General features: G+C 40.3%; 2 protein-coding genes across 4 annotated transcripts; one reads left to right on the top strand and one right to left on the bottom strand.

Moving 5' to 3' along the window:
• Positions 1-170: 170 nt before the first annotated feature.
• On the bottom strand, positions 171-11,241 carry ehhadh (enoyl-CoA, hydratase/3-hydroxyacyl CoA dehydrogenase). Of its 3 annotated transcripts, none has more exons than XM_028590601.1 (7): positions 10,939-11,241; positions 9,263-9,366; positions 8,331-8,500; positions 7,917-8,028; positions 7,077-7,181; positions 2,570-2,911; positions 171-2,141 (listed from the first exon to the last, which is right to left on the bottom strand). In XM_028590601.1, the coding sequence occupies exons 2-7, from the start codon at positions 9,336-9,338 to the stop codon at positions 889-891; spliced, it is 2,058 nt and encodes a 685-aa protein (XP_028446402.1). In that variant the 5' UTR covers positions 9,339-9,366; positions 10,939-11,241; the 3' UTR covers positions 171-888. The 3 variants fall into 3 exon arrangements, with proteins under 3 accessions (XP_028446402.1, XP_028446401.1, XP_028446403.1); XM_028590600.1 differs by lacking the exon at positions 10,939-11,241 and adding an exon at positions 10,498-10,918; XM_028590602.1 differs by lacking the exons at positions 9,263-9,366; positions 10,939-11,241 and having other exon boundaries at positions 8,293-8,412.
• On the top strand, positions 10,678-15,169 carry tmem41aa (transmembrane protein 41aa). The gene is made up of 5 exons (XM_028590605.1): positions 10,678-11,252; positions 12,005-12,155; positions 12,792-12,953; positions 13,434-13,572; positions 13,965-15,169. The coding sequence occupies exons 1-5, from the start codon at positions 11,083-11,085 to the stop codon at positions 14,183-14,185; spliced, it is 843 nt and encodes a 280-aa protein (XP_028446406.1). The 5' UTR covers positions 10,678-11,082; the 3' UTR covers positions 14,186-15,169.
• The last annotated feature ends 3,036 nt before the right edge of the window (positions 15,170-18,205 follow it).

Genomic DNA, 18,205 nt, shown 5'->3' with positions numbered 1-18,205 from the left:
TAGAAGAATGTTTGACTGATGAAACAAATTAAATGAAGGGCCACAAGGCGTTTCTTGGATATACTGATGGTAAGAATAAAAAGCCAAAAAATTGCTGAAGTTAATACTGCACATAGTGTTCCAGCTGCACACAAATAGGACAGTAAATCACACAAAAAAAAATCAATGCATGAGTTTATAACAGATCTTTATTGAGGTATTAGCTGATCGATGTTGACATTTTGTACATACAGTAAAAAAAATTTACCAACATTTATTAAACATATGAATAGGAAATCTAGGAAAATCAGTGAAAGAATCTCTTTTGCATGCAGATGTTGCAATTCTAAGTGTGATTTATTACATTTTGGAGCATTTAAAAAAATCTGTTATTACAGAGTGAATTATTCACATCATTATTTCAGTATGTTTTTCTTTTTAACTCTGCACTAAACTGAATTACCATTTTATTGGCTACATCTTTACAATGTAATTCGATAGATAGACTAGTATTTTGACTACCGGCCACTTACATACACCAGGAAGACAAAATATTAGAAAAAATTATACAATTGATACAGTATTGCAAGTTGAATCAACATCCCTGATACAGTGTCAACAAAAACTCTATAAGCTTCACAAATATACGATCTATTGTCGTATTGAATTGCATTACACTGTTTATGTGTACCTAATGCACTGGTAACTCAGTGTACTGTAGGCCCACATCCAGAGACACTATGATAATTAATTACAAAAAGCACAACAGCCTCTAACAATATCATCCATAATCACAACATACATTAAAAAAATCAGCGTTATTATACAGCGCAGTCCATTTTCTTTTAATTAAAGTATAAGACTCATTATTAAAGTGAATAAAGAGATTAAAGCTGATATGCTTGAGATTTAAAGCTGGCTTTGGTATTTCTTGATGACTTCCCTCCACCTGTGGATAGGTGGGCTGTCACTGGCCACGAGCCTCCTGAGGAGGCTGCTGGGCTGCAAGTAGGGCACATCAGGGTGGGCCTGCTGGTAGTGCTCCAGCCTCTCCAGGATCTTTGCCAGCCCCACCATGCTGGCGTAGAACATGGGACCTCCACGGTGCCTGGGCCAGCCGTAGCCGAACACATAGATGACATCGATGTCTTCGGGTCCTGCAGCAATTCCATCCTCCAGGATGCGGAAGCCCTCGTTGATCAGGGCATAGAGGCAGCGCTCCAGCACCTCCTGGTGGTCTATGCTGCGTGGCACTAGGCCATGCCGGGCTCGGTACTCCACCAGAAAGCTGTGCAGCCAGGGGTCAGACCTGGCAACCCGACTGCCGGGTTTGTCATACCGGTACCAGCCCTGGCCTGTTTTTTGGCCAAACCGTCCCTGCTCACAAAGCAAGTCTCCCAGGGGGCTGTACCTGCTGCCTTGTCGGATTCTCGCTGATTGCCCTGATGCCATGTCAGGCTCCACCAGCTCGTCTCTCTTCCTGACTCTCCAGCCTATGTCTAGCCCAGAGAGGTCGGACATTCTGAACACACCCATGGGAAAACCAAACTCCTCCAGCGCTCGATCTACCAACTCAGGTGTAGCTCCCTCCTCCAACAGGAAGAAAGCTTGTTGGAGGTATGGCATCAGCATGCGGTTCCCCACAAATCCCCGGCAGTTGCCAACTGCCACACTGACTTTGCCCATTTTCTTTCCCAGTTGCATGGCTGTGGCCACAGCTTGAGGAGAGGACCGTGGCCCATACACCACCTCCAGCAGCTTCATGACATGGGCTGGTGCAAAGAAGTGCATCCCGACCACCAGCTCCGGGTTTGGCATTTCAGAGGCCAGTTTGTCCACATCTAGTGCAGAAGTGTTGGTGCACAGCAAAGTGCCTGGTTTACAAACCGCAGACAGCTGCTGGAAGACTTCAGTCTTGAGGGCCATGTCCTCAAACACAGCCTCGATGACCAGGTCGACTTCTGCTACAGCCTGGATGTTTTGGCTGTAACTGATCCTATCAAGCATAGGAGCAACCCCATGTCGCTTAGCTCCTCGCTCCAACATGCCAGATACTGCCTGCTTTGCCTCCATCAACTGCTTCTCCTGGGTCTCCACGGCGACCACAGACAAACCTGTCTGAGCCAGGGCCACTGTTATGCCTCTCCCCATGGTGCCAAGACCTTTGCGGACAAAATACCATGGTGACTACATAAATATAACCTCAGAATCATCAGTGACACATATCACAGACATTTGTGACCAATCAAAAACAGTATATACATGTATAAATCACAGAAAATCATTTTTTCATGCACACTACACAATACTAGACTGTAAATAGCTTTTAGCCTGGGAGCATGAAGTTTTTCCAAAGCTTGCAATTTTAATGCACAAGCTGCTGAGCTTCACATATCCAGATTGTCAAACATCCAATCCTCCCTGCAGAGAAGACAGAGTTCATCCATACTCAGCCGAACTATAATTGAGGGCTTAGTTTCCATAGGCAACATGAATTTGGAGCTTCCGCACAGATAGCTTGATGAGTCAATGTGCTTGTGCTTATTGAAAGCTTAGACAAATAGAAATAAAAAAAACCCAAAGCTCTTACCGATGACAGCTGCTTTATGTACAGGCATAGGCTTGCTGGTCTCCCAGCGGGCTCCACTGGGCATCCTCCACCTGCCAACAGCTCTCTGAGCAAAGAAACAGTACTGCTGGGCACGGGCCTGGCCTGAAGTGAAGAGCGTGGCCATCAGCTCTTGCTCTCGCTCCATGCCCTTAGTATACGGCAGGGTGGCGGCCGCCCGCACTGCCTGGACACATGCAACTGGTGCTATAGCTCCACGGGCACTCTGACGCACCTTCTGCATCACACCCTCAAACAGAGCATCGAAATCAGACGGAAGTGGACACGGATAAGTACTTATACGACGAGCATCCATTGACTGACCTGAAATAGAAACATGGAAGAAACATGACATGGAAGAAAATCAAAGATTTCCTCTCAAATAACATTTGTACACCTGCATCATTTTATTGTCTTATCTAAAAAGCACTTCCTAGTTAACATTAGTACCGCTTTTTTCAATTTGTCAGCCAGCACTCAGTCTGGGTATAATTGGCCACTCAATTACTAGAAAACCCAGTAGCTTATAAGAGCAGAGTGATTTGACAGACCATTTCCAACATAATTGGAGAGACTCAAGCATGAATGCATAACACTGATCTGAAACTAAAAGAAAAGAAAAGAACAATTTGGTTCTGGGCAAAATAGTTAAATTAGGTAAATTTCCAACTCTCAGAGCAATGGGGGATATTAAATTTTTGTGATTCTCAGGCCTGTGAGCAACAGGACAATCCTGGAGCAATTTGTCATGTGAAACTACATGGGAAGAGTTAATATTGGAGCCTAAAAACTTTACAACACAAAACTTCCCGTCTGCAGTGATATAAGCCTGCGAACAATGAGACGGAAGAGAAGAGGGCCACTTGACTAAAACCTTGTTAAAAGCATCTTAATTCCCATTCCTGTCTCCTCTGACATGATTACATGAGACAGTAGACAGAATCCTTCACAGCTCCACTGAATAACACTCAGCCGTGGGTCTGGGCCAGAAACTGGGTCACCATGGCAAAGCTTAAACGGACAGCAGTCGCATCTGATCTGTTACATCCACTTAGTCCAATAACTAACAATTTGGTCTAATAAAGGCAGTGTCAATATATCACAGAGGAAGAATCAATGGTAAAGGTAATTTCAGGTCAGTTAAAAGTACTTTCTGGAATGTCAATGACATGCTGTGTGGCAGTGCAATGTGATTCCAATGTACTTTAGGAGGGCATTATTGCAGCAGTTAATCTGTAAATGGTTGAGCTGTGTCGATGGATTTGTTGTGCAGCAAGTGGAAAGCCTGGTCATCCTGACAGATGTAGCGGGCAGATGTTGCAACTACTGGGGTACAAAAGATAATCTCGTCACCAGCAGAGACTTGTATTTGTATGTGTGGGTTTTGTGTGTGTGTGTGTGTGTGTGTGTTTTTTTTTTGCATAAATATATACCCATGCGCCAGCTTTACTGCTGTGTAGTGTTGTATGGTTGTATGTATGGATGTGACCGTTCTATTCTGTGTTGGTTGACTCACCAGCTGTGCATCTCAATGTCACAAACATTCACATGTTTTGTTTGTAAATTTAGACACACATTTCCTGTCTCAATTTAACACCCATGCTAGTCAACTCAAGACTGGATCATCTGTTAAAGTCTCCACAGATTTCAGTCCTATCTCCACAAATCTCCCATCTTGCATGCTTCTCTGTCTCTCTCTGGCGTCTCTGTCTGACTCATTCTAAGCCTCAGCTTTGCTAACAACACTGACTTTCTTACCCACTCAAAGTCATCTTGGCAGTGTTGTGTGGAAAAAAGCATTTGTAAAAAGACTGCAATCATCTTTTGAAATGTTTTACAGGCAATCCTGGAGACTTACTGTTGACATTTTGCACAGACGTAGTGAGACTGTTTGCTAAAAGCGGAGCATTAGGCACAAACTAACAGGTTTCATACTGACTTTCATGTCTTAGGTAATGAGCTGTCATTGCCAAGTAAGCTAGCAACTAGACTGGATCAACGGAAGTACATTTCCAGGATAAAGCCTGACATCTGGTGCGTGATGTCAGAACTTCAAGCTAGCAAGCTACACGCTGAAAATGGCAAGTTTTGAAGAACATTTGGATCATGCAATAAGGTAGGCCTGCTTGGTTCTTTTGGTGAATGAGAATACGTTTAGGACATTTACTATTTAACTGGGGCATTTTGCTGGGATTGCTGTGGACAAAGTACACAGGGTGATACACTGGTAAGAGCAAATTATGTTTAACCATGTATCCAGCTGAAGTAAATAGCTCATGTTACTTTACTTTGTACTCAGTTAACTTTATGTGATATTTTCTTTTGCGGGATGCAAATGTTCCACCATAACAAGTTCCTTCCCCAGACTATTTTGCAGATCCACCGTTGTTGCGTCCAGAATTTAGAGCTGCCCAAGACGATTGTGATTGGTTTAAAGAAATGCAAAGAACCCAGAGCGTTTTTTCTCCTTATTCCAGAATGTATCTGTGGTGTAGCCAGACCTTACTCGACAGCGCTGTGGAGATTGTTCTGGCAATGTGAGACTAGCTAGCAACAAACAGTTAAAGATTACATCTCTGAAACAAGTAACCGGCAACCAACAGTATAGTCATGAAAACATACACCTTCCCCTCATGTAATCTGACAATGCCAAAACACAAATCACACAGCAGAGTGGGTGGTACAGTATGTGTATAAGATCACAATACTAGAGGGGTTAAAACATTCTTAAATACTGAAAGGAATAGTTTGGGAAATGTGCTTATTCACTTTCTTGCCGAGGGTCGGATGAGATGTTTAATACCACTGTCATATGTTTATGTTAAACATGAAGCTAAAGCCAGGGTCGGAGCAGGGGGGAAACAGCTAGGGCCCTATTTTAACGATTGAAGCGCCTGGCGCAGGTGTGTTTATGGCGTGTACAATCCACTTTTGCTAGTTGAACGGCGGAAATAACGGTCCGTAAACCAGGCGCATGGTTCAAAAGGGTTGTACTTAGGTTTGGACCTTGGCGCATTGCTATTATGATGGCGGATTTGCTAAGCAGGAAGAAGAGATTTTCAGGAAGAGAACTGATCTGCTCGTGCGTGAAAGCAAGCAAGCAGATCATATCATAATACTATTTCACTTTTTAACCTTTTGCATGTTTGTGTGCTGCTGCGCGTCCCTGTGTGTGTAACAAGCTTAGTGTGCGCACAAGCTGTGCACGAGCCTAGGTGCGTTTCGCTGTTAAAATAACAATGAAATGCTGCGTTGTTGACTTTAGACCAGGTTTTTGTTGGTCAATGGTGCGATAACTTTCCGCTGCCTCAAGATAGCAATACGCCAAGAATGCACCTGAATACACCTCCCTGTAAGACCAGCACGCCCGTGGGCGCACAGATAGGCGCAGGTGCATTTGCTATTTAAACAACGTTGGCACTGGATGGGAAATCGACAACTGCAAAGACACTTGCGTCGGGCTTTGCGCTGTGCTGCGCCAGGTGCAAGATAGGGCCCCTAGCCTGGCTCTGTGTGCCCAGCCAAGAAATAGTCCAGCATATAAAGTTCCCGTGAACCCACAACCTGTTGTTCTTACACTTTGGCTTTTGTACGGACAAAACAAGACATGATGTGTTAATTAGAGAACATTAGAGAAGTGCTGGTATGCAACTGTGAAAAGAACCAGGCTAGCCATTTCCCACTGCTTTCAGTTTTCATGCAAAGCTAAGCTAAGCTAAGCTAAGCTAAGCTAATCTAAGCTAAACTAAGCTAAGATAATCAACTGCTGGTGGTAGTGTCATTTTTAGTGAGAGTGGTATCAATCTCCTTATCTAACTCTCAGCAAGAAAACAATTAAGCGCATCTAATTTCAAAGTATTCCTTTCAAATAAAAATAAAATGTATATAAATATGGCTGCATTTGAACTGATTTGAAGAATAAAATCATCCTCTACACAAGAGCAACAGTGGAAAATCAAAACATGTCGCAATCAATCTTAAATGTTTAATTTTTTAATTTCAGTTGAGCCTACTACTGTTGTCCGTCAGTTTTATAATGTACATGTAGCAATGGGTTACCCTTTACACAGACTAAGAAATCATTCCTGGTAAACTGTAGGGACGCGGCACACTTTAGCAATCCATTCAGTGTGAGTGATGACTGTGATTCATGGAGAAAATCCTCATCCTCCTGAACGACTAGCAAGGGCGCATTATTAATATGCTTAGGAAAGTTTGTCCCTTTCTGCCCTTCTGAATAATACAGCAAATGCAGTGAAGACATCCGAGTACATCTGACAGAGCCATGAAACATTTATGGTTTCTGTGGTGGAGGATCCTCTTGCCGTGTTTTCTGCTTCCTTTGACTTCCACAAATCTACATGTCAACACTTCTTGATGTCGGACTTGCCAAAAATAACTGCACTGGGAGGAGTTTTTCTTCCTTCCACTGAGCTAATTTTAAAACTAGTGAAGAGTGAGTGGATGTTATACCAGTGGGTACCCTCACCTGCAACACTCAGAGAAAACGTCACAGCGACCTCCACAGCATTGTGATCAGTAACCTGATCCACTATGCCAAGTTGAAGTGCCTGAGCAGCAGTCACATGGATGCCTGTGGGAGACATGAAGGGCATCAAAGGTCCATCTGGATGACATGTGACATTTCAAATTATTAGATAAGGAATAACGAGCCATCCATTCAGTACACAAGCAAAATGTTAAATTCTGACATTTATTAAACAATGACACAAAAGGAGTCTTAAAAAAGATGAAGAATCACAGTTTGCCTAAATCCATTTGTTAAGAAAATTTCAGAAGAGAGCAGTGAATCACAGAAAAGAACACCTACTGATCTCTGCTGGTCATCAGAGTAAACAACCTATCTCTACATAACAGCAGCTGCACTCTTGTGTTTATGCACAATCAACAGCTCAGTCAATATTAATAATAGATTTTAAGAACTATAATTATATTAAAAAAAAATGTTAACCTTTATTTTACCAGGGAAAAGAATCACATTGAGATTGCAATCTCTTTTGCAAGTGAGCCCTGGCCAAGAAGGCCGCACATAGAGGATACACTTTAACAGACAACAAGTAACAGACAGACAGGTATAATATGTAGGGACATCTGCATGTTGCGTTATCTGCGTGTTCATCTTCAACCACAACTAAATTACAAAAAATGTTGCAGCACAAACAGAAACCTGTTCAGAAAAACAGACCAAGATATATGGGGACTTCTTCACATTTGATACTTTCCTGTATCTGGTTTGGTACTTTAAAGACGGTCTTAATTTCTACTACTAACTCTGTAATAGTCAGGCAAGTTAACCTGTCTTTGCTACCTGTGGTGATGAGGTTTAAGGCCGCTGGGACCCCGATGAGCCTTGACAGACGCTGGGTTCCCCCTGCAGCTGGCAGCAGACCCAGAGTCACCTCTGGAAGCCCCAGTCTGGCCTGAAAGGACAAAATAAATGAATGGGTTTTTCATGACATTAACAGACACAGCTTTCTGTGGCCAATAAATATACATGGGCTATTACATGGCCTAGAAGGGTGAAAAACCTTCTTTTTCATCACAAAATTAAACCGTCTAAAACATGTGTCATGGTCAAACAAGGCTGTGTTTTGAAATGAACTTATTTTTAATGACTCTGGAAACAACAAAAACAAACATAAGACAACACTGTCAGTTAGATACTGATGCAGCTCAACACTGACCTTAGAGAGACAGAGAGAGATCTGAAGCATGAACTAACTTTAGAGTGTGCGATTCGATAATGACAGCCAAGTGCCAACTCAAGGCCTCCGCCTAAAGCGCTTCCCTCTATGGCTGCCACCACCGGCTTGTTCGCAGCCTCGATGGCGTCGATCATCGGTACCAATGGAGGACCAGACATGTTTGTCCCAAACTCCTTGATGTCAGCCCCTGTTATGCAAAATGAAATTGATGCTGTTATCAGGGGGGATTAAACAGAAACAACATACTGTAATATGAAGGGCATCTTGTTCCACGAAGAGGTTTGCTTCTGGATGCCTTCTTCTTTTTATATATTTGTATGTGCTTCGAATGTAGTAGATACTGATGTTCTAGTGAATTCCAATTCAAGCTGGAATAGTATTCATTTCTTTTATGAATTTCTTTTCTTAAACATGAAATAACAGTATCTATTTTTCTTAATGTGTAATTTTTCTTATATGCTGCCATTCAATTTGTGTGTGTGTTTTTTTTTATGTCATATTTAAAGATAACACTCTGAAGCATTTGTATGCATTTATTTTTAAACTTTGTTCTTAGTGAAAATACAGTATTTTGAGCCAGTGGAACGACATTTTGTTCATATGGGCACTCAGTTGAATGACAATAAAAGCTATCTATATATGTATCTATCTTATTGCTTGTAAAGGCAATTAGATTACAACTTCAACAGCCCTTGTTCCCTTGCTGAGGAGCAGAGGCCCTAATTTATTGTAGATTATAAAAAACACTGAAGGGAAGACATCAAGTGTGTGATTGGGGGCCAAATGGATCCATTGTTTCCAAACAGAATGTCATGGAGTTTTGCCTTTTCTTAGCTTAAGGGCACACTGATGACAGTTCACATCTGGAAGTAAGAATGGAAATGACTGATGTGGGGCTATGCTACCATTGTGAAGTTACAAGAAATAGAAAAGAAAAAAAAACATATACCTCCACAGAAGTTTCCATTCTGGCCACAGATGACCACAGACTTCACAATTGGGTCACTGAGTGCTCTCTCCACCATGTCAACAATGCCCTGCCTCACCGCTGCACTGTATAAAAAAAGACACACTTTTATGTGGTACTGGATGTACAATATCGCTGAAGTTTACCTTTTAGTTACCCTTTAAACTGCTAAGCTTAAGGGGCAATACACACCCTTCTGTTACAGTCCTTCTTCCCAAACATAATGTGCAATATTTAGAATATGACATTGTGTACATTTGTGGAATATGTTTCTGTAAAATGCAGCAGTAGTGGCCCAAATAGCGAGGCGGACAGGATACATCTTTCTGAGAAAAGTGCCCCTCCCTTAATACCACAAGTGGGGTGCCCTTGAGCAAGGCTGTTAACCCCTAGTCTCGCATTGCCAGACCTTATTCCATAGCGCTGCGGAGTAGTTAATCCTGCTGCAGTAGATCATTGACCAGCAGATCAGGCTTTGTTTTTATGTGCAATACCCACTATTCATTCATGGCAATACCATAATATTACAAGTAAAGTCCTGCATTCAAAATTCTTAAAAAAAAAAAAAAAGTATTATCAGCAAAATGTACTAAACGTTAAAGTACTCAATATGCAGCATATTGGCCCTTGTCAGTTATTATTGTCACTGATGCATTCCCATGTAAGCACCATCATTAAAGAGCAGGTCGAAGGTGAGCTGATTTTAACTACCTAGCTATACTGTATAACAATGTATATTTTATAGTCATCAATAGTCACAATTTTTTTTATGTAATATCTTAATCTACAAAGTCACGTACTGGAATAAAAAGTACAGCATTTTTCTCAGAAATGTAGTAAACATGTAGTATTTTTATGTTATAACATGGAACATGGACTTCTTAAGCAAATGTACCATATAGACTATATTAACAGCTATTCCACCATTGATTTAAGTAAAAAGCCGTTGCTCTGACGCCACCTTCTGGCAAAGAATATATATACAACGTTATATTTAAAATCTTGTGCTGATAAATCAGGGTTATATTCTCTTTCGCACACAAGTTTGTGCGCACCTTTGCAAGTTTGGGATATCTAACGTTATAGCATCTCGTTGATATAAAAGTCCCTAACATATGCAGTAAATGGTCTTACCACAAGATAAAAAGAAACGTATGTAAACATTATTGATCATGTATTAAAGAAGTTCTGCAGCCTTGTTTTGGACTTCAGCTCACCTTAGTGCGTTGACAGGCGGATTCTGAAGAGTAATCAAGCCAACAAACCCCGAAACACGAGTATATTGAGCCATCGAGCCTGTCGACCAAATACTACAACTTTGAACTTTGTAACTTCCCTCCTGTTGGCAAGACTACATTAGCTACCTTTGTCACACATCCATGCTTTTACAAAGCGGTCTTCTTCGTCGCCTCTTTTACTGGTGGTTGATGGCAACGACTCGGAGCATTAACGCCCCGATCTGGACCCGATCAGAAAACACAATTCTGTCCATTTATTGTTTCCTTGTTTTAATAGCATACCGTTAACTTGGATTTCTTGATGTAGCTAGCATGTAATTATACATTTCAATTCAAATATTGTAATAACCCCAAGTCTCCTCCCAAGTCTGTCGAGCAAACAGCGGCTAACTTGACAATGTAGGAGTTAACTAGCATTACCTCCAGACGGTGGCAGTGACGGAACACCATGGATACCAGCTGCCGTTAAACCTCAAAGAAGAAAAAGAAGCAGTGGTTGGCCATTATTTCTCTCAACAACAACGAGGAGGTGAAGCCGTGTCCTGGCTGACCGAAGTGTCGAATATGCGCTCACTTGTCGGACTAATCGCTGTTGTTGCTGCAGCCAGCTTGTACCTGTATTCGCTGTCCCTGTATCTTCCTGCGGCACCGCGGCGACGTCCTCATCCAGCTGCCGACAGAAAACATGTGGAGACAGAGGTGTCAACTGACAGCTCCGAAGATACCAGCAGCAGGTGACTGACGGTAGCGTTAGTAGCTTTTAGATATAGGTAGATATTATATATGTATATACAAAGTATCTCTCTACAATATTTAAAGAGGTATTTGACTGTAACGTTACTATCACTAACGCTATCTGATGTTATCGTGCTCCCATCTCATCCCAGTCTCTTCATACATACTCTCTCTCTCACACACACACACACACACACACACACACACACACGGGAATAATAAAGTGACACTGATTTCCGACATCCTACCAGAAAAAGTTTATAGCTAGAAGTATAAAAGTGCCGTAAAATAAAATGTATAATGGCGTCTCAATTACCTCGTCATTTTTCGTCCTCTGTTTCGTTTAAATGTTTTAAATGTCTCTGCAGAGTTCATTGGGTTTTACGTTAGCGTGATCGGCCATAAAATATCAAAAATGATTTGTATTTTGCTCTAAAGAATACCTAAACGATTAATTGATTATCAGATAGATTGCCTATTCATTTTCTGTCAAGCTACTGATCAACTAGTTTCATCACTAGTAAACAATATGAGAACTAAACACTAAATACTTATTAATATTATTAATTCATTTTAAACCAGTTCAAAATGCTGAATATTTGATATGTGATTTTGTATTTGTTACCAGATATACTGTGTCAATATTGAAATATTGTTGATTACAATTATATCCTTTGTCCATATTTCCCTGCTGTGTCTGTTCATGAAAGAAGAGTGGATGATGTGACTATAGCTGTTGGTGTTCTTGCAGGTTGAAGTTCCCCTCAGATCTGGAGGAGCTGAGGGAACTGGCTGAGCTCCTGCAGTTTTACAAGACCGAGCACACTGGATATGTCCTGCTACTCTTCTGTAGTGCATATCTCTACAAGCAGTCCTTTGCCATTCCTGGATCCTCATTCCTGGTAAAGTAAAACTAGACTCTCTGTAGTGATGCTGGATAACAAGGCAGACATTGTGAACAAGGCAAAAACAGTGGATGTTGACTTGTCGAATAATATATTTTCAATTATGATTAAAGCAATTTGTTTGAAATTCATGGGTAAGAATTAGTCACAGTATTTTTTGACAGAAAAATGACGAATGGATTTAAATTTGCCCACCCAAATATGGCAATACTGGAAGGAAGGTGTAAAAGAAATAAGCGTTGCATGCAAGATGTACTTAAAGGAAAAATAAAAAGGCTGGGTCTCTTTTTTTAAAGACACGCCACAGAGGATAAAAATATACAGCTACCTCAAACAACAAAGGGTTGTCAGGCTTTCCTTTTTTTATTAGCTTTTTGTGACAGTTTCTCTCCCCCATTTAATGTTATTTTAATCCTTAGAACTGATTGTGCAGCACAGAGAAGAGACCTCAACCACACAACCCCTGCTGGTTAAAGGGACACCAACATCTTACACTTTAAAACTGTTGGATCACAGAGTATTTCTCTCCTTAGAGAGAGACACAGTAAATGTGCATGTCAGAGCTGATCATTACACACCCATATCGATGATGTCTAGCAGTAACACGGGTCATCTCCACTTGTCATTGTGCAGAACATTTTAGCAGGAGCTATATTTGGACCATATCAAGGACTGCTGCTTGCCTCTGTGCTCACCACTGTGGGGTCCACCATGTGCTACCTCCTGTCCCAGGCCTTTGGAAAGCGCTACATTGTTACCCTCTTCCCTGATAAAGTCTCCATGCTACAAAGGAAGGTAAATCTGTGACACTATGTAAAAAACTAATTCATCATGATGCTTACATTGTGCAAAAATTGCTCAAGTAAAAGAGAATAGAAAATGATTGTACTTATACCTAACAACTCTATTTTCAGGCTCCCAATGAAAACTTACCATTGCAATTCTTTTTGTAAAATGTGACTCCTATTTGTAAGTAAATATGCAAAGTTATACCACGGGTGATAACATATTTTGTTTTTGCAGTATTATTCAACAAAATGTATCTTAGTTCTACTATAACTAGGTCATATGATGATTCTTGTCACATTCCTGTTGAAAAACTAGACAGCACTTTATTGTGGTTACTGTGATTTGAAACTGGATTTTCGTTTTATTACAGTATCAGAAAGCAATGTGACATAACATTTACACCCAAAAGAGAATTCACAAAAAAGAAACATGCATCTACTGTCCCTTCATAGATTCTAACGTCTCGTTTAACATCTCATCACCCAGGTTGGGGAGAACCAGGACTGTTTGCTGTTCTTTCTGCTCTTCCTGAGATTCTTTCCCATGACTCCCAACTGGTTTCTGAACATGTCTGCCCCTATTGTCAACATCCCCATCACCTTCTTCTTCTGCTCAGTCTTCATTGGTAAGCACACATGGATCACCTGATTGACAGCTAGTTAGAGTGACAACGCACGCATTCATCATACTGTGCGTCATGTACTCAGGAAGCTCAACACTAAATCAAAACAATACAGATAATTTTCCATTCTTGGGTCCCCCCCACCCCCACATAGATTATAACACTAAAAGAAAAAAGATTTAGCTGACTTCATATCACCTAAATCTAACACCTAAAGGCCACTTTAATGGTTGTTTTTAGGTTGCATGCTAATTAATATTAATAAGTCATATTCGTCCCTCTGTTAAATCATTAGTTTCATCTCATTGAGCATTTATCTCAACACTGCAAATAAAACTTCATATAATCATGTCTAACTACCGATTTTGTTCTTGATCTGCCATCTGCTTTCGTAGGCCTCCTGCCGTATAACTTCATCTGTGTACAGACGGGTGTCATGCTGTCTGAGGTGGCGTCGCTGGATGACTTGTTCTCCTGGGAGAGGTTGCTGCAGCTGCTGGCCATCGCCTGCATGGCTCTGCTGCCCGGCGCCCTCATCCGCCACTTCAGTCAGAAGCGTCTCAAACTGGATGTCCAATCGCAAAATGGGCTCATCACAGATAAGAAGGTCCAGTGATTTGTTTTGGGAATTAATTTGCTCCCTGGTGCTTTAATGCCATCTGCCCTCAAGAGTGAATGTATTTAAAGAAAAACTTTGCCCACACAAGTGTAAAGGTTTCTTTTATCTGGAGTCCTTTACTGTTCTGCAGCCATCTGGAGATGGAGAGCTTTTAGGAAAAAATAAGACTGGCACAGTGGGATTTGGTGCCAAGTTTTTTTATGTAACCAAATGTTGGTGTTTTTGTGCCACAACTTTGTTTGGGCACAGTATGTATATAGATGTATGAATGTACAGTAATCATATGGAGAGAGGGAAGGAATTTAAGGAGACTGTTATTATACAGTAATAAGTGAGTACTACGTCAATGTAAACAGCTAGTGTTTCAAGTGCCTGTCACACAGTGAAAGACTGTTTGTTTGAAACTTCTACCTCCAACATGGACTTGTGGAAAAGTTCATGTAACAGCCTACTCATGTTTGTTGTTGCTGGATGGTTAAGGTGATTGTTTTTTGGGTTTGTGATGTCAATTATTTGATTTGTAACTGAAATGTGTATCTTGTTTGACAATCACATTTTGCAATTTATAAATTGTAATACTATTACTATTTTTAAACTTTGAACTCAAAGTTTTTCAAATTGTGTAATTTGGCCTCAGTCTTTTTGAGTAACCAATTGAATTACATCCTGGTTTTGTCATATCTAATCAGCTGGATTCTTATCTGAAAGGGAAGGTGCAGCTAATTCAAGCAGTGTGAGGCCTCTGTTAACTCAAGACTTAATATTACTAACTTTGCTGCCTCTTTTCACAGTCCGTGTGTCTTTTGTACAGTAAGGGTCCAACGCTGCATAAGCTGCAAGTGTTATTTTAAGTCTTTCTTCATGTGGGTTAAGATGTAAAATGTTCTGTCAGCTTTCTGTTTCTTCAAAGATGTAAAAGTGTAATGTACATTTGTGGTGTATCAAATCACAATCAATGTGAAACCTTTTTATTTTAGGTGAAAAAACTTAATGATAGATAAAATATAAAAACAGTAAATGTTTAAAAAAAAAAAAAAAGAAGCATTTCTTTTTTTCAAATAGTCTTTATTGCTCAGATCCAGGTTGCTCAGCAATACAGTTCACTCACAACTCAAAACAACAGCATGGCTGTTACGAGAAAGGCATGGATCCACGAGATGGATTAAAAATGGATCATATGTCTGTCCAGTGCACAGTCACTGATAACTTTGAGATGTTTGGGACCGTTTGGCCCATGGAAATGTAGGATTTGAGGGTTGGGACCTACTCAGGAAACAAAAGGAATCTCCCAAATGGTGAAATGCAGTTAAGAAATGGATCCATGTAAAACCACAACTGAAAGTCTAGTGCAATATGAAGTGTACATACTGGATCGCCTACAACAGTTTCATGCAATGCTTTGTGTTTTCCCATTTAACAACAAGACAGGACAAAAACACTGCTGTGGTTCTGCATACATCCAACCAGACTTTACTAAATCCTTCCTCAGATAATCTATAATTTTTGGATGGTTGTTGAATGCCCTATTTTTTTCTGTTCAGTTGCAAAGGCAGACAGTTATTTTGCCATTCCGATTCCCAAATCTATTCAAAATCTGAGCTAGGATATTTTTTTTAACCACAATTTAACAGCTAGTATTATTCGTAGTGATTTAACAGGAATGAATATTAAAGCAAAGAATTGCAGCTACTGCTCCGAACTACATTATTAAATCAGTGTAAATGACGAGAAAACCAGATCAACAGAAAAAAAAGCCTAAACTATCCAACCAACATGTGATATGACTAACAACACAGTACACCCTCAGTGATGTGTGTAATTGTGGTTTTCTGGTACTGATTATTAATGTCTAGCAACACCCCACAAAACCTAGAAACAACCAATCATTGGAAATAATAAAAAAAAGGTTACTATCATCTTGACAAGTTTCTCCTCAGATTGCGGCCGGCTTACAGATGTCTCAACAACCAGGACGCTGTGCTGACAACACCACAGTGAAACCGAACCAGCTGGAGGGAAACCTGCACTTACTGTGTAAAAAGCCAAACACACAAGAGAGACAGAGGTCTGAAGAGTCCTCTGCAATGCAAAAAAAGAGCCTCAACTTCGAAACTGCTCTAAAAAGTTACTCCTGACAGGTCAAACAAACCATGAGTGACAAACTACAACTTCCAGTGCTACTGTGAAAAGCCGTTTTTTTCTCCATGACATGCCTCACAACAGACCACCACAGGAGTCACGCGCTGGAGTAGAAGCACCATACTGCATTCGTGTGGGTAAGGTCAGGGTATTTGAATCAGGTTTGGTGAGCTCTATCATCATCATCAGAATGAGGTACTATACCAGCTGTGGGGAGGCTTGCTGAAACAGCCTCAGGCATTGTGTGAGTTTGATAGACCTTTTATGTTATATTTGAATATATTTTTATATATATATATCTATATATATATATATATATATATATCCTTGAAAAATTAAAAATCAGCTCTCAACAGTTAAAAGAACTCCAAAGACAAACACTAACTTTCACTATATCATTCATTTATTTAATTCCTTTGCCCTACATTGGTTTTAGTAACTAAAGTCAGCCTTGGATTCTGAGAGGTAATTCTGAAATGTACAGCACAAAAAAAAAAAAACTCGATAGATTGATGAGAAAACCATTTAGAGGTCAGTTTTGAGGGAAGCTGTGACGCTCTAAACTTCTCCCACAATCTCTTACAACGCAGGTGCAGACTGATAAGTGTTCTAGAGAGACAGAAAACAATGCATTTATGTGTGACTCTATTGTACATGTTTACAGATATACAGTTATCTTGTCGTACACAGTGACACTTCAACGACTAGAGTTGTTCTACATTCTACACAGAAGACTAGGGTTTTTACACCATGTTCAAGAGTCCCGTCAGTGTATTTTTGCAGCTTTGTGTTTTCTTCAAATCAACCCCAGAGTATGCTGTTATCAAATAGAGCTGGTAAGATTGAATTGGGTTGTTAAAAAAATCAAGTGAATAAACTTCATTGTTTTTTTAAAAGTCTAAAAAAACCTGGAGGTACAGTTGGGAAAAACAGGAGGTACAGTTGGTTAGTTTCTGTTTCTATCAACTGATTTGTATCTTTTTTTTTCATTCTTTGATGGTGAAATCAGTACTCAACATCCACATTCAGAACCACTTCGGGCAGGTATGTACCCCTTAGATCCTGCTCTTCATTCCTTTCTAGCAAAAATGTACTTGGAAATCCTTTTGACGTGTATCATTAAGAGGTTGAATGGCATCCAGGCAGACAGTCCAACAGAGTTGACTACAGTTTACAAAGTTTCACTAGTCGGCTGGACCTGAAGAGTTTAGAGATTACTATAGATCTTTTGTCTTGTTCTTTTTTTTTTTTTCATTAAAAAGAAAATTAAAAACGCTCAAAATGATCAGTTAACAAGGCATACAAAATGTGGAAAAGGGGAAATGAAAGATTGGACTGAGGTACCCTGAAGCCTGAGGTAGATCACAATACTGACATGCGCACTGTTCACATCCTGACCAAAGTTAACGCGGTGGTTCACTTTACTGTTCTCCTATTTTTTCAGGTTTTTATTTATATTATTATTCATAGTCTAGTTTTCAAGAAAATAAACACTTCCCTTCAAAATAATATGGCAGTGTCCCACTGAGGAAAAAAAGAAAAGGACTTTGTTTTCTTTTTGTTTCTTATCAATAGCTCTCATCACAAAATAGGAAAAAAATAGATTTATAAATATTACTCTCTCTTTTTATATATATATACACACACACACATGTGCACACGCACACACATGCACACATACGGAGGAAGCTGTGCGTATTGGCAATAACCTTGCGTCTGGAAGATGAAGCTGATGGTTGATGTCTGAAAGGTGACAAATAAGGCAACAAGCTCCCATGGTCTCCAAAGTAAAGCACAAAGGGACACCAGGACCTGCGTGTCCAGCGCACCCACAGAGCATTTGGCCAGCTTGCCAAAGTAAAAATAATAAAAATGAAA

This window comes from Perca flavescens, chromosome 11, assembly GCF_004354835.1.
Source record: "Perca flavescens isolate YP-PL-M2 chromosome 11, PFLA_1.0, whole genome shotgun sequence".
In the NCBI taxonomy this organism is placed as follows: domain Eukaryota; kingdom Metazoa; phylum Chordata; class Actinopteri; order Perciformes; family Percidae; genus Perca; species Perca flavescens.
This window is presented reverse-complemented; position numbering and strand designations above follow the sequence as displayed.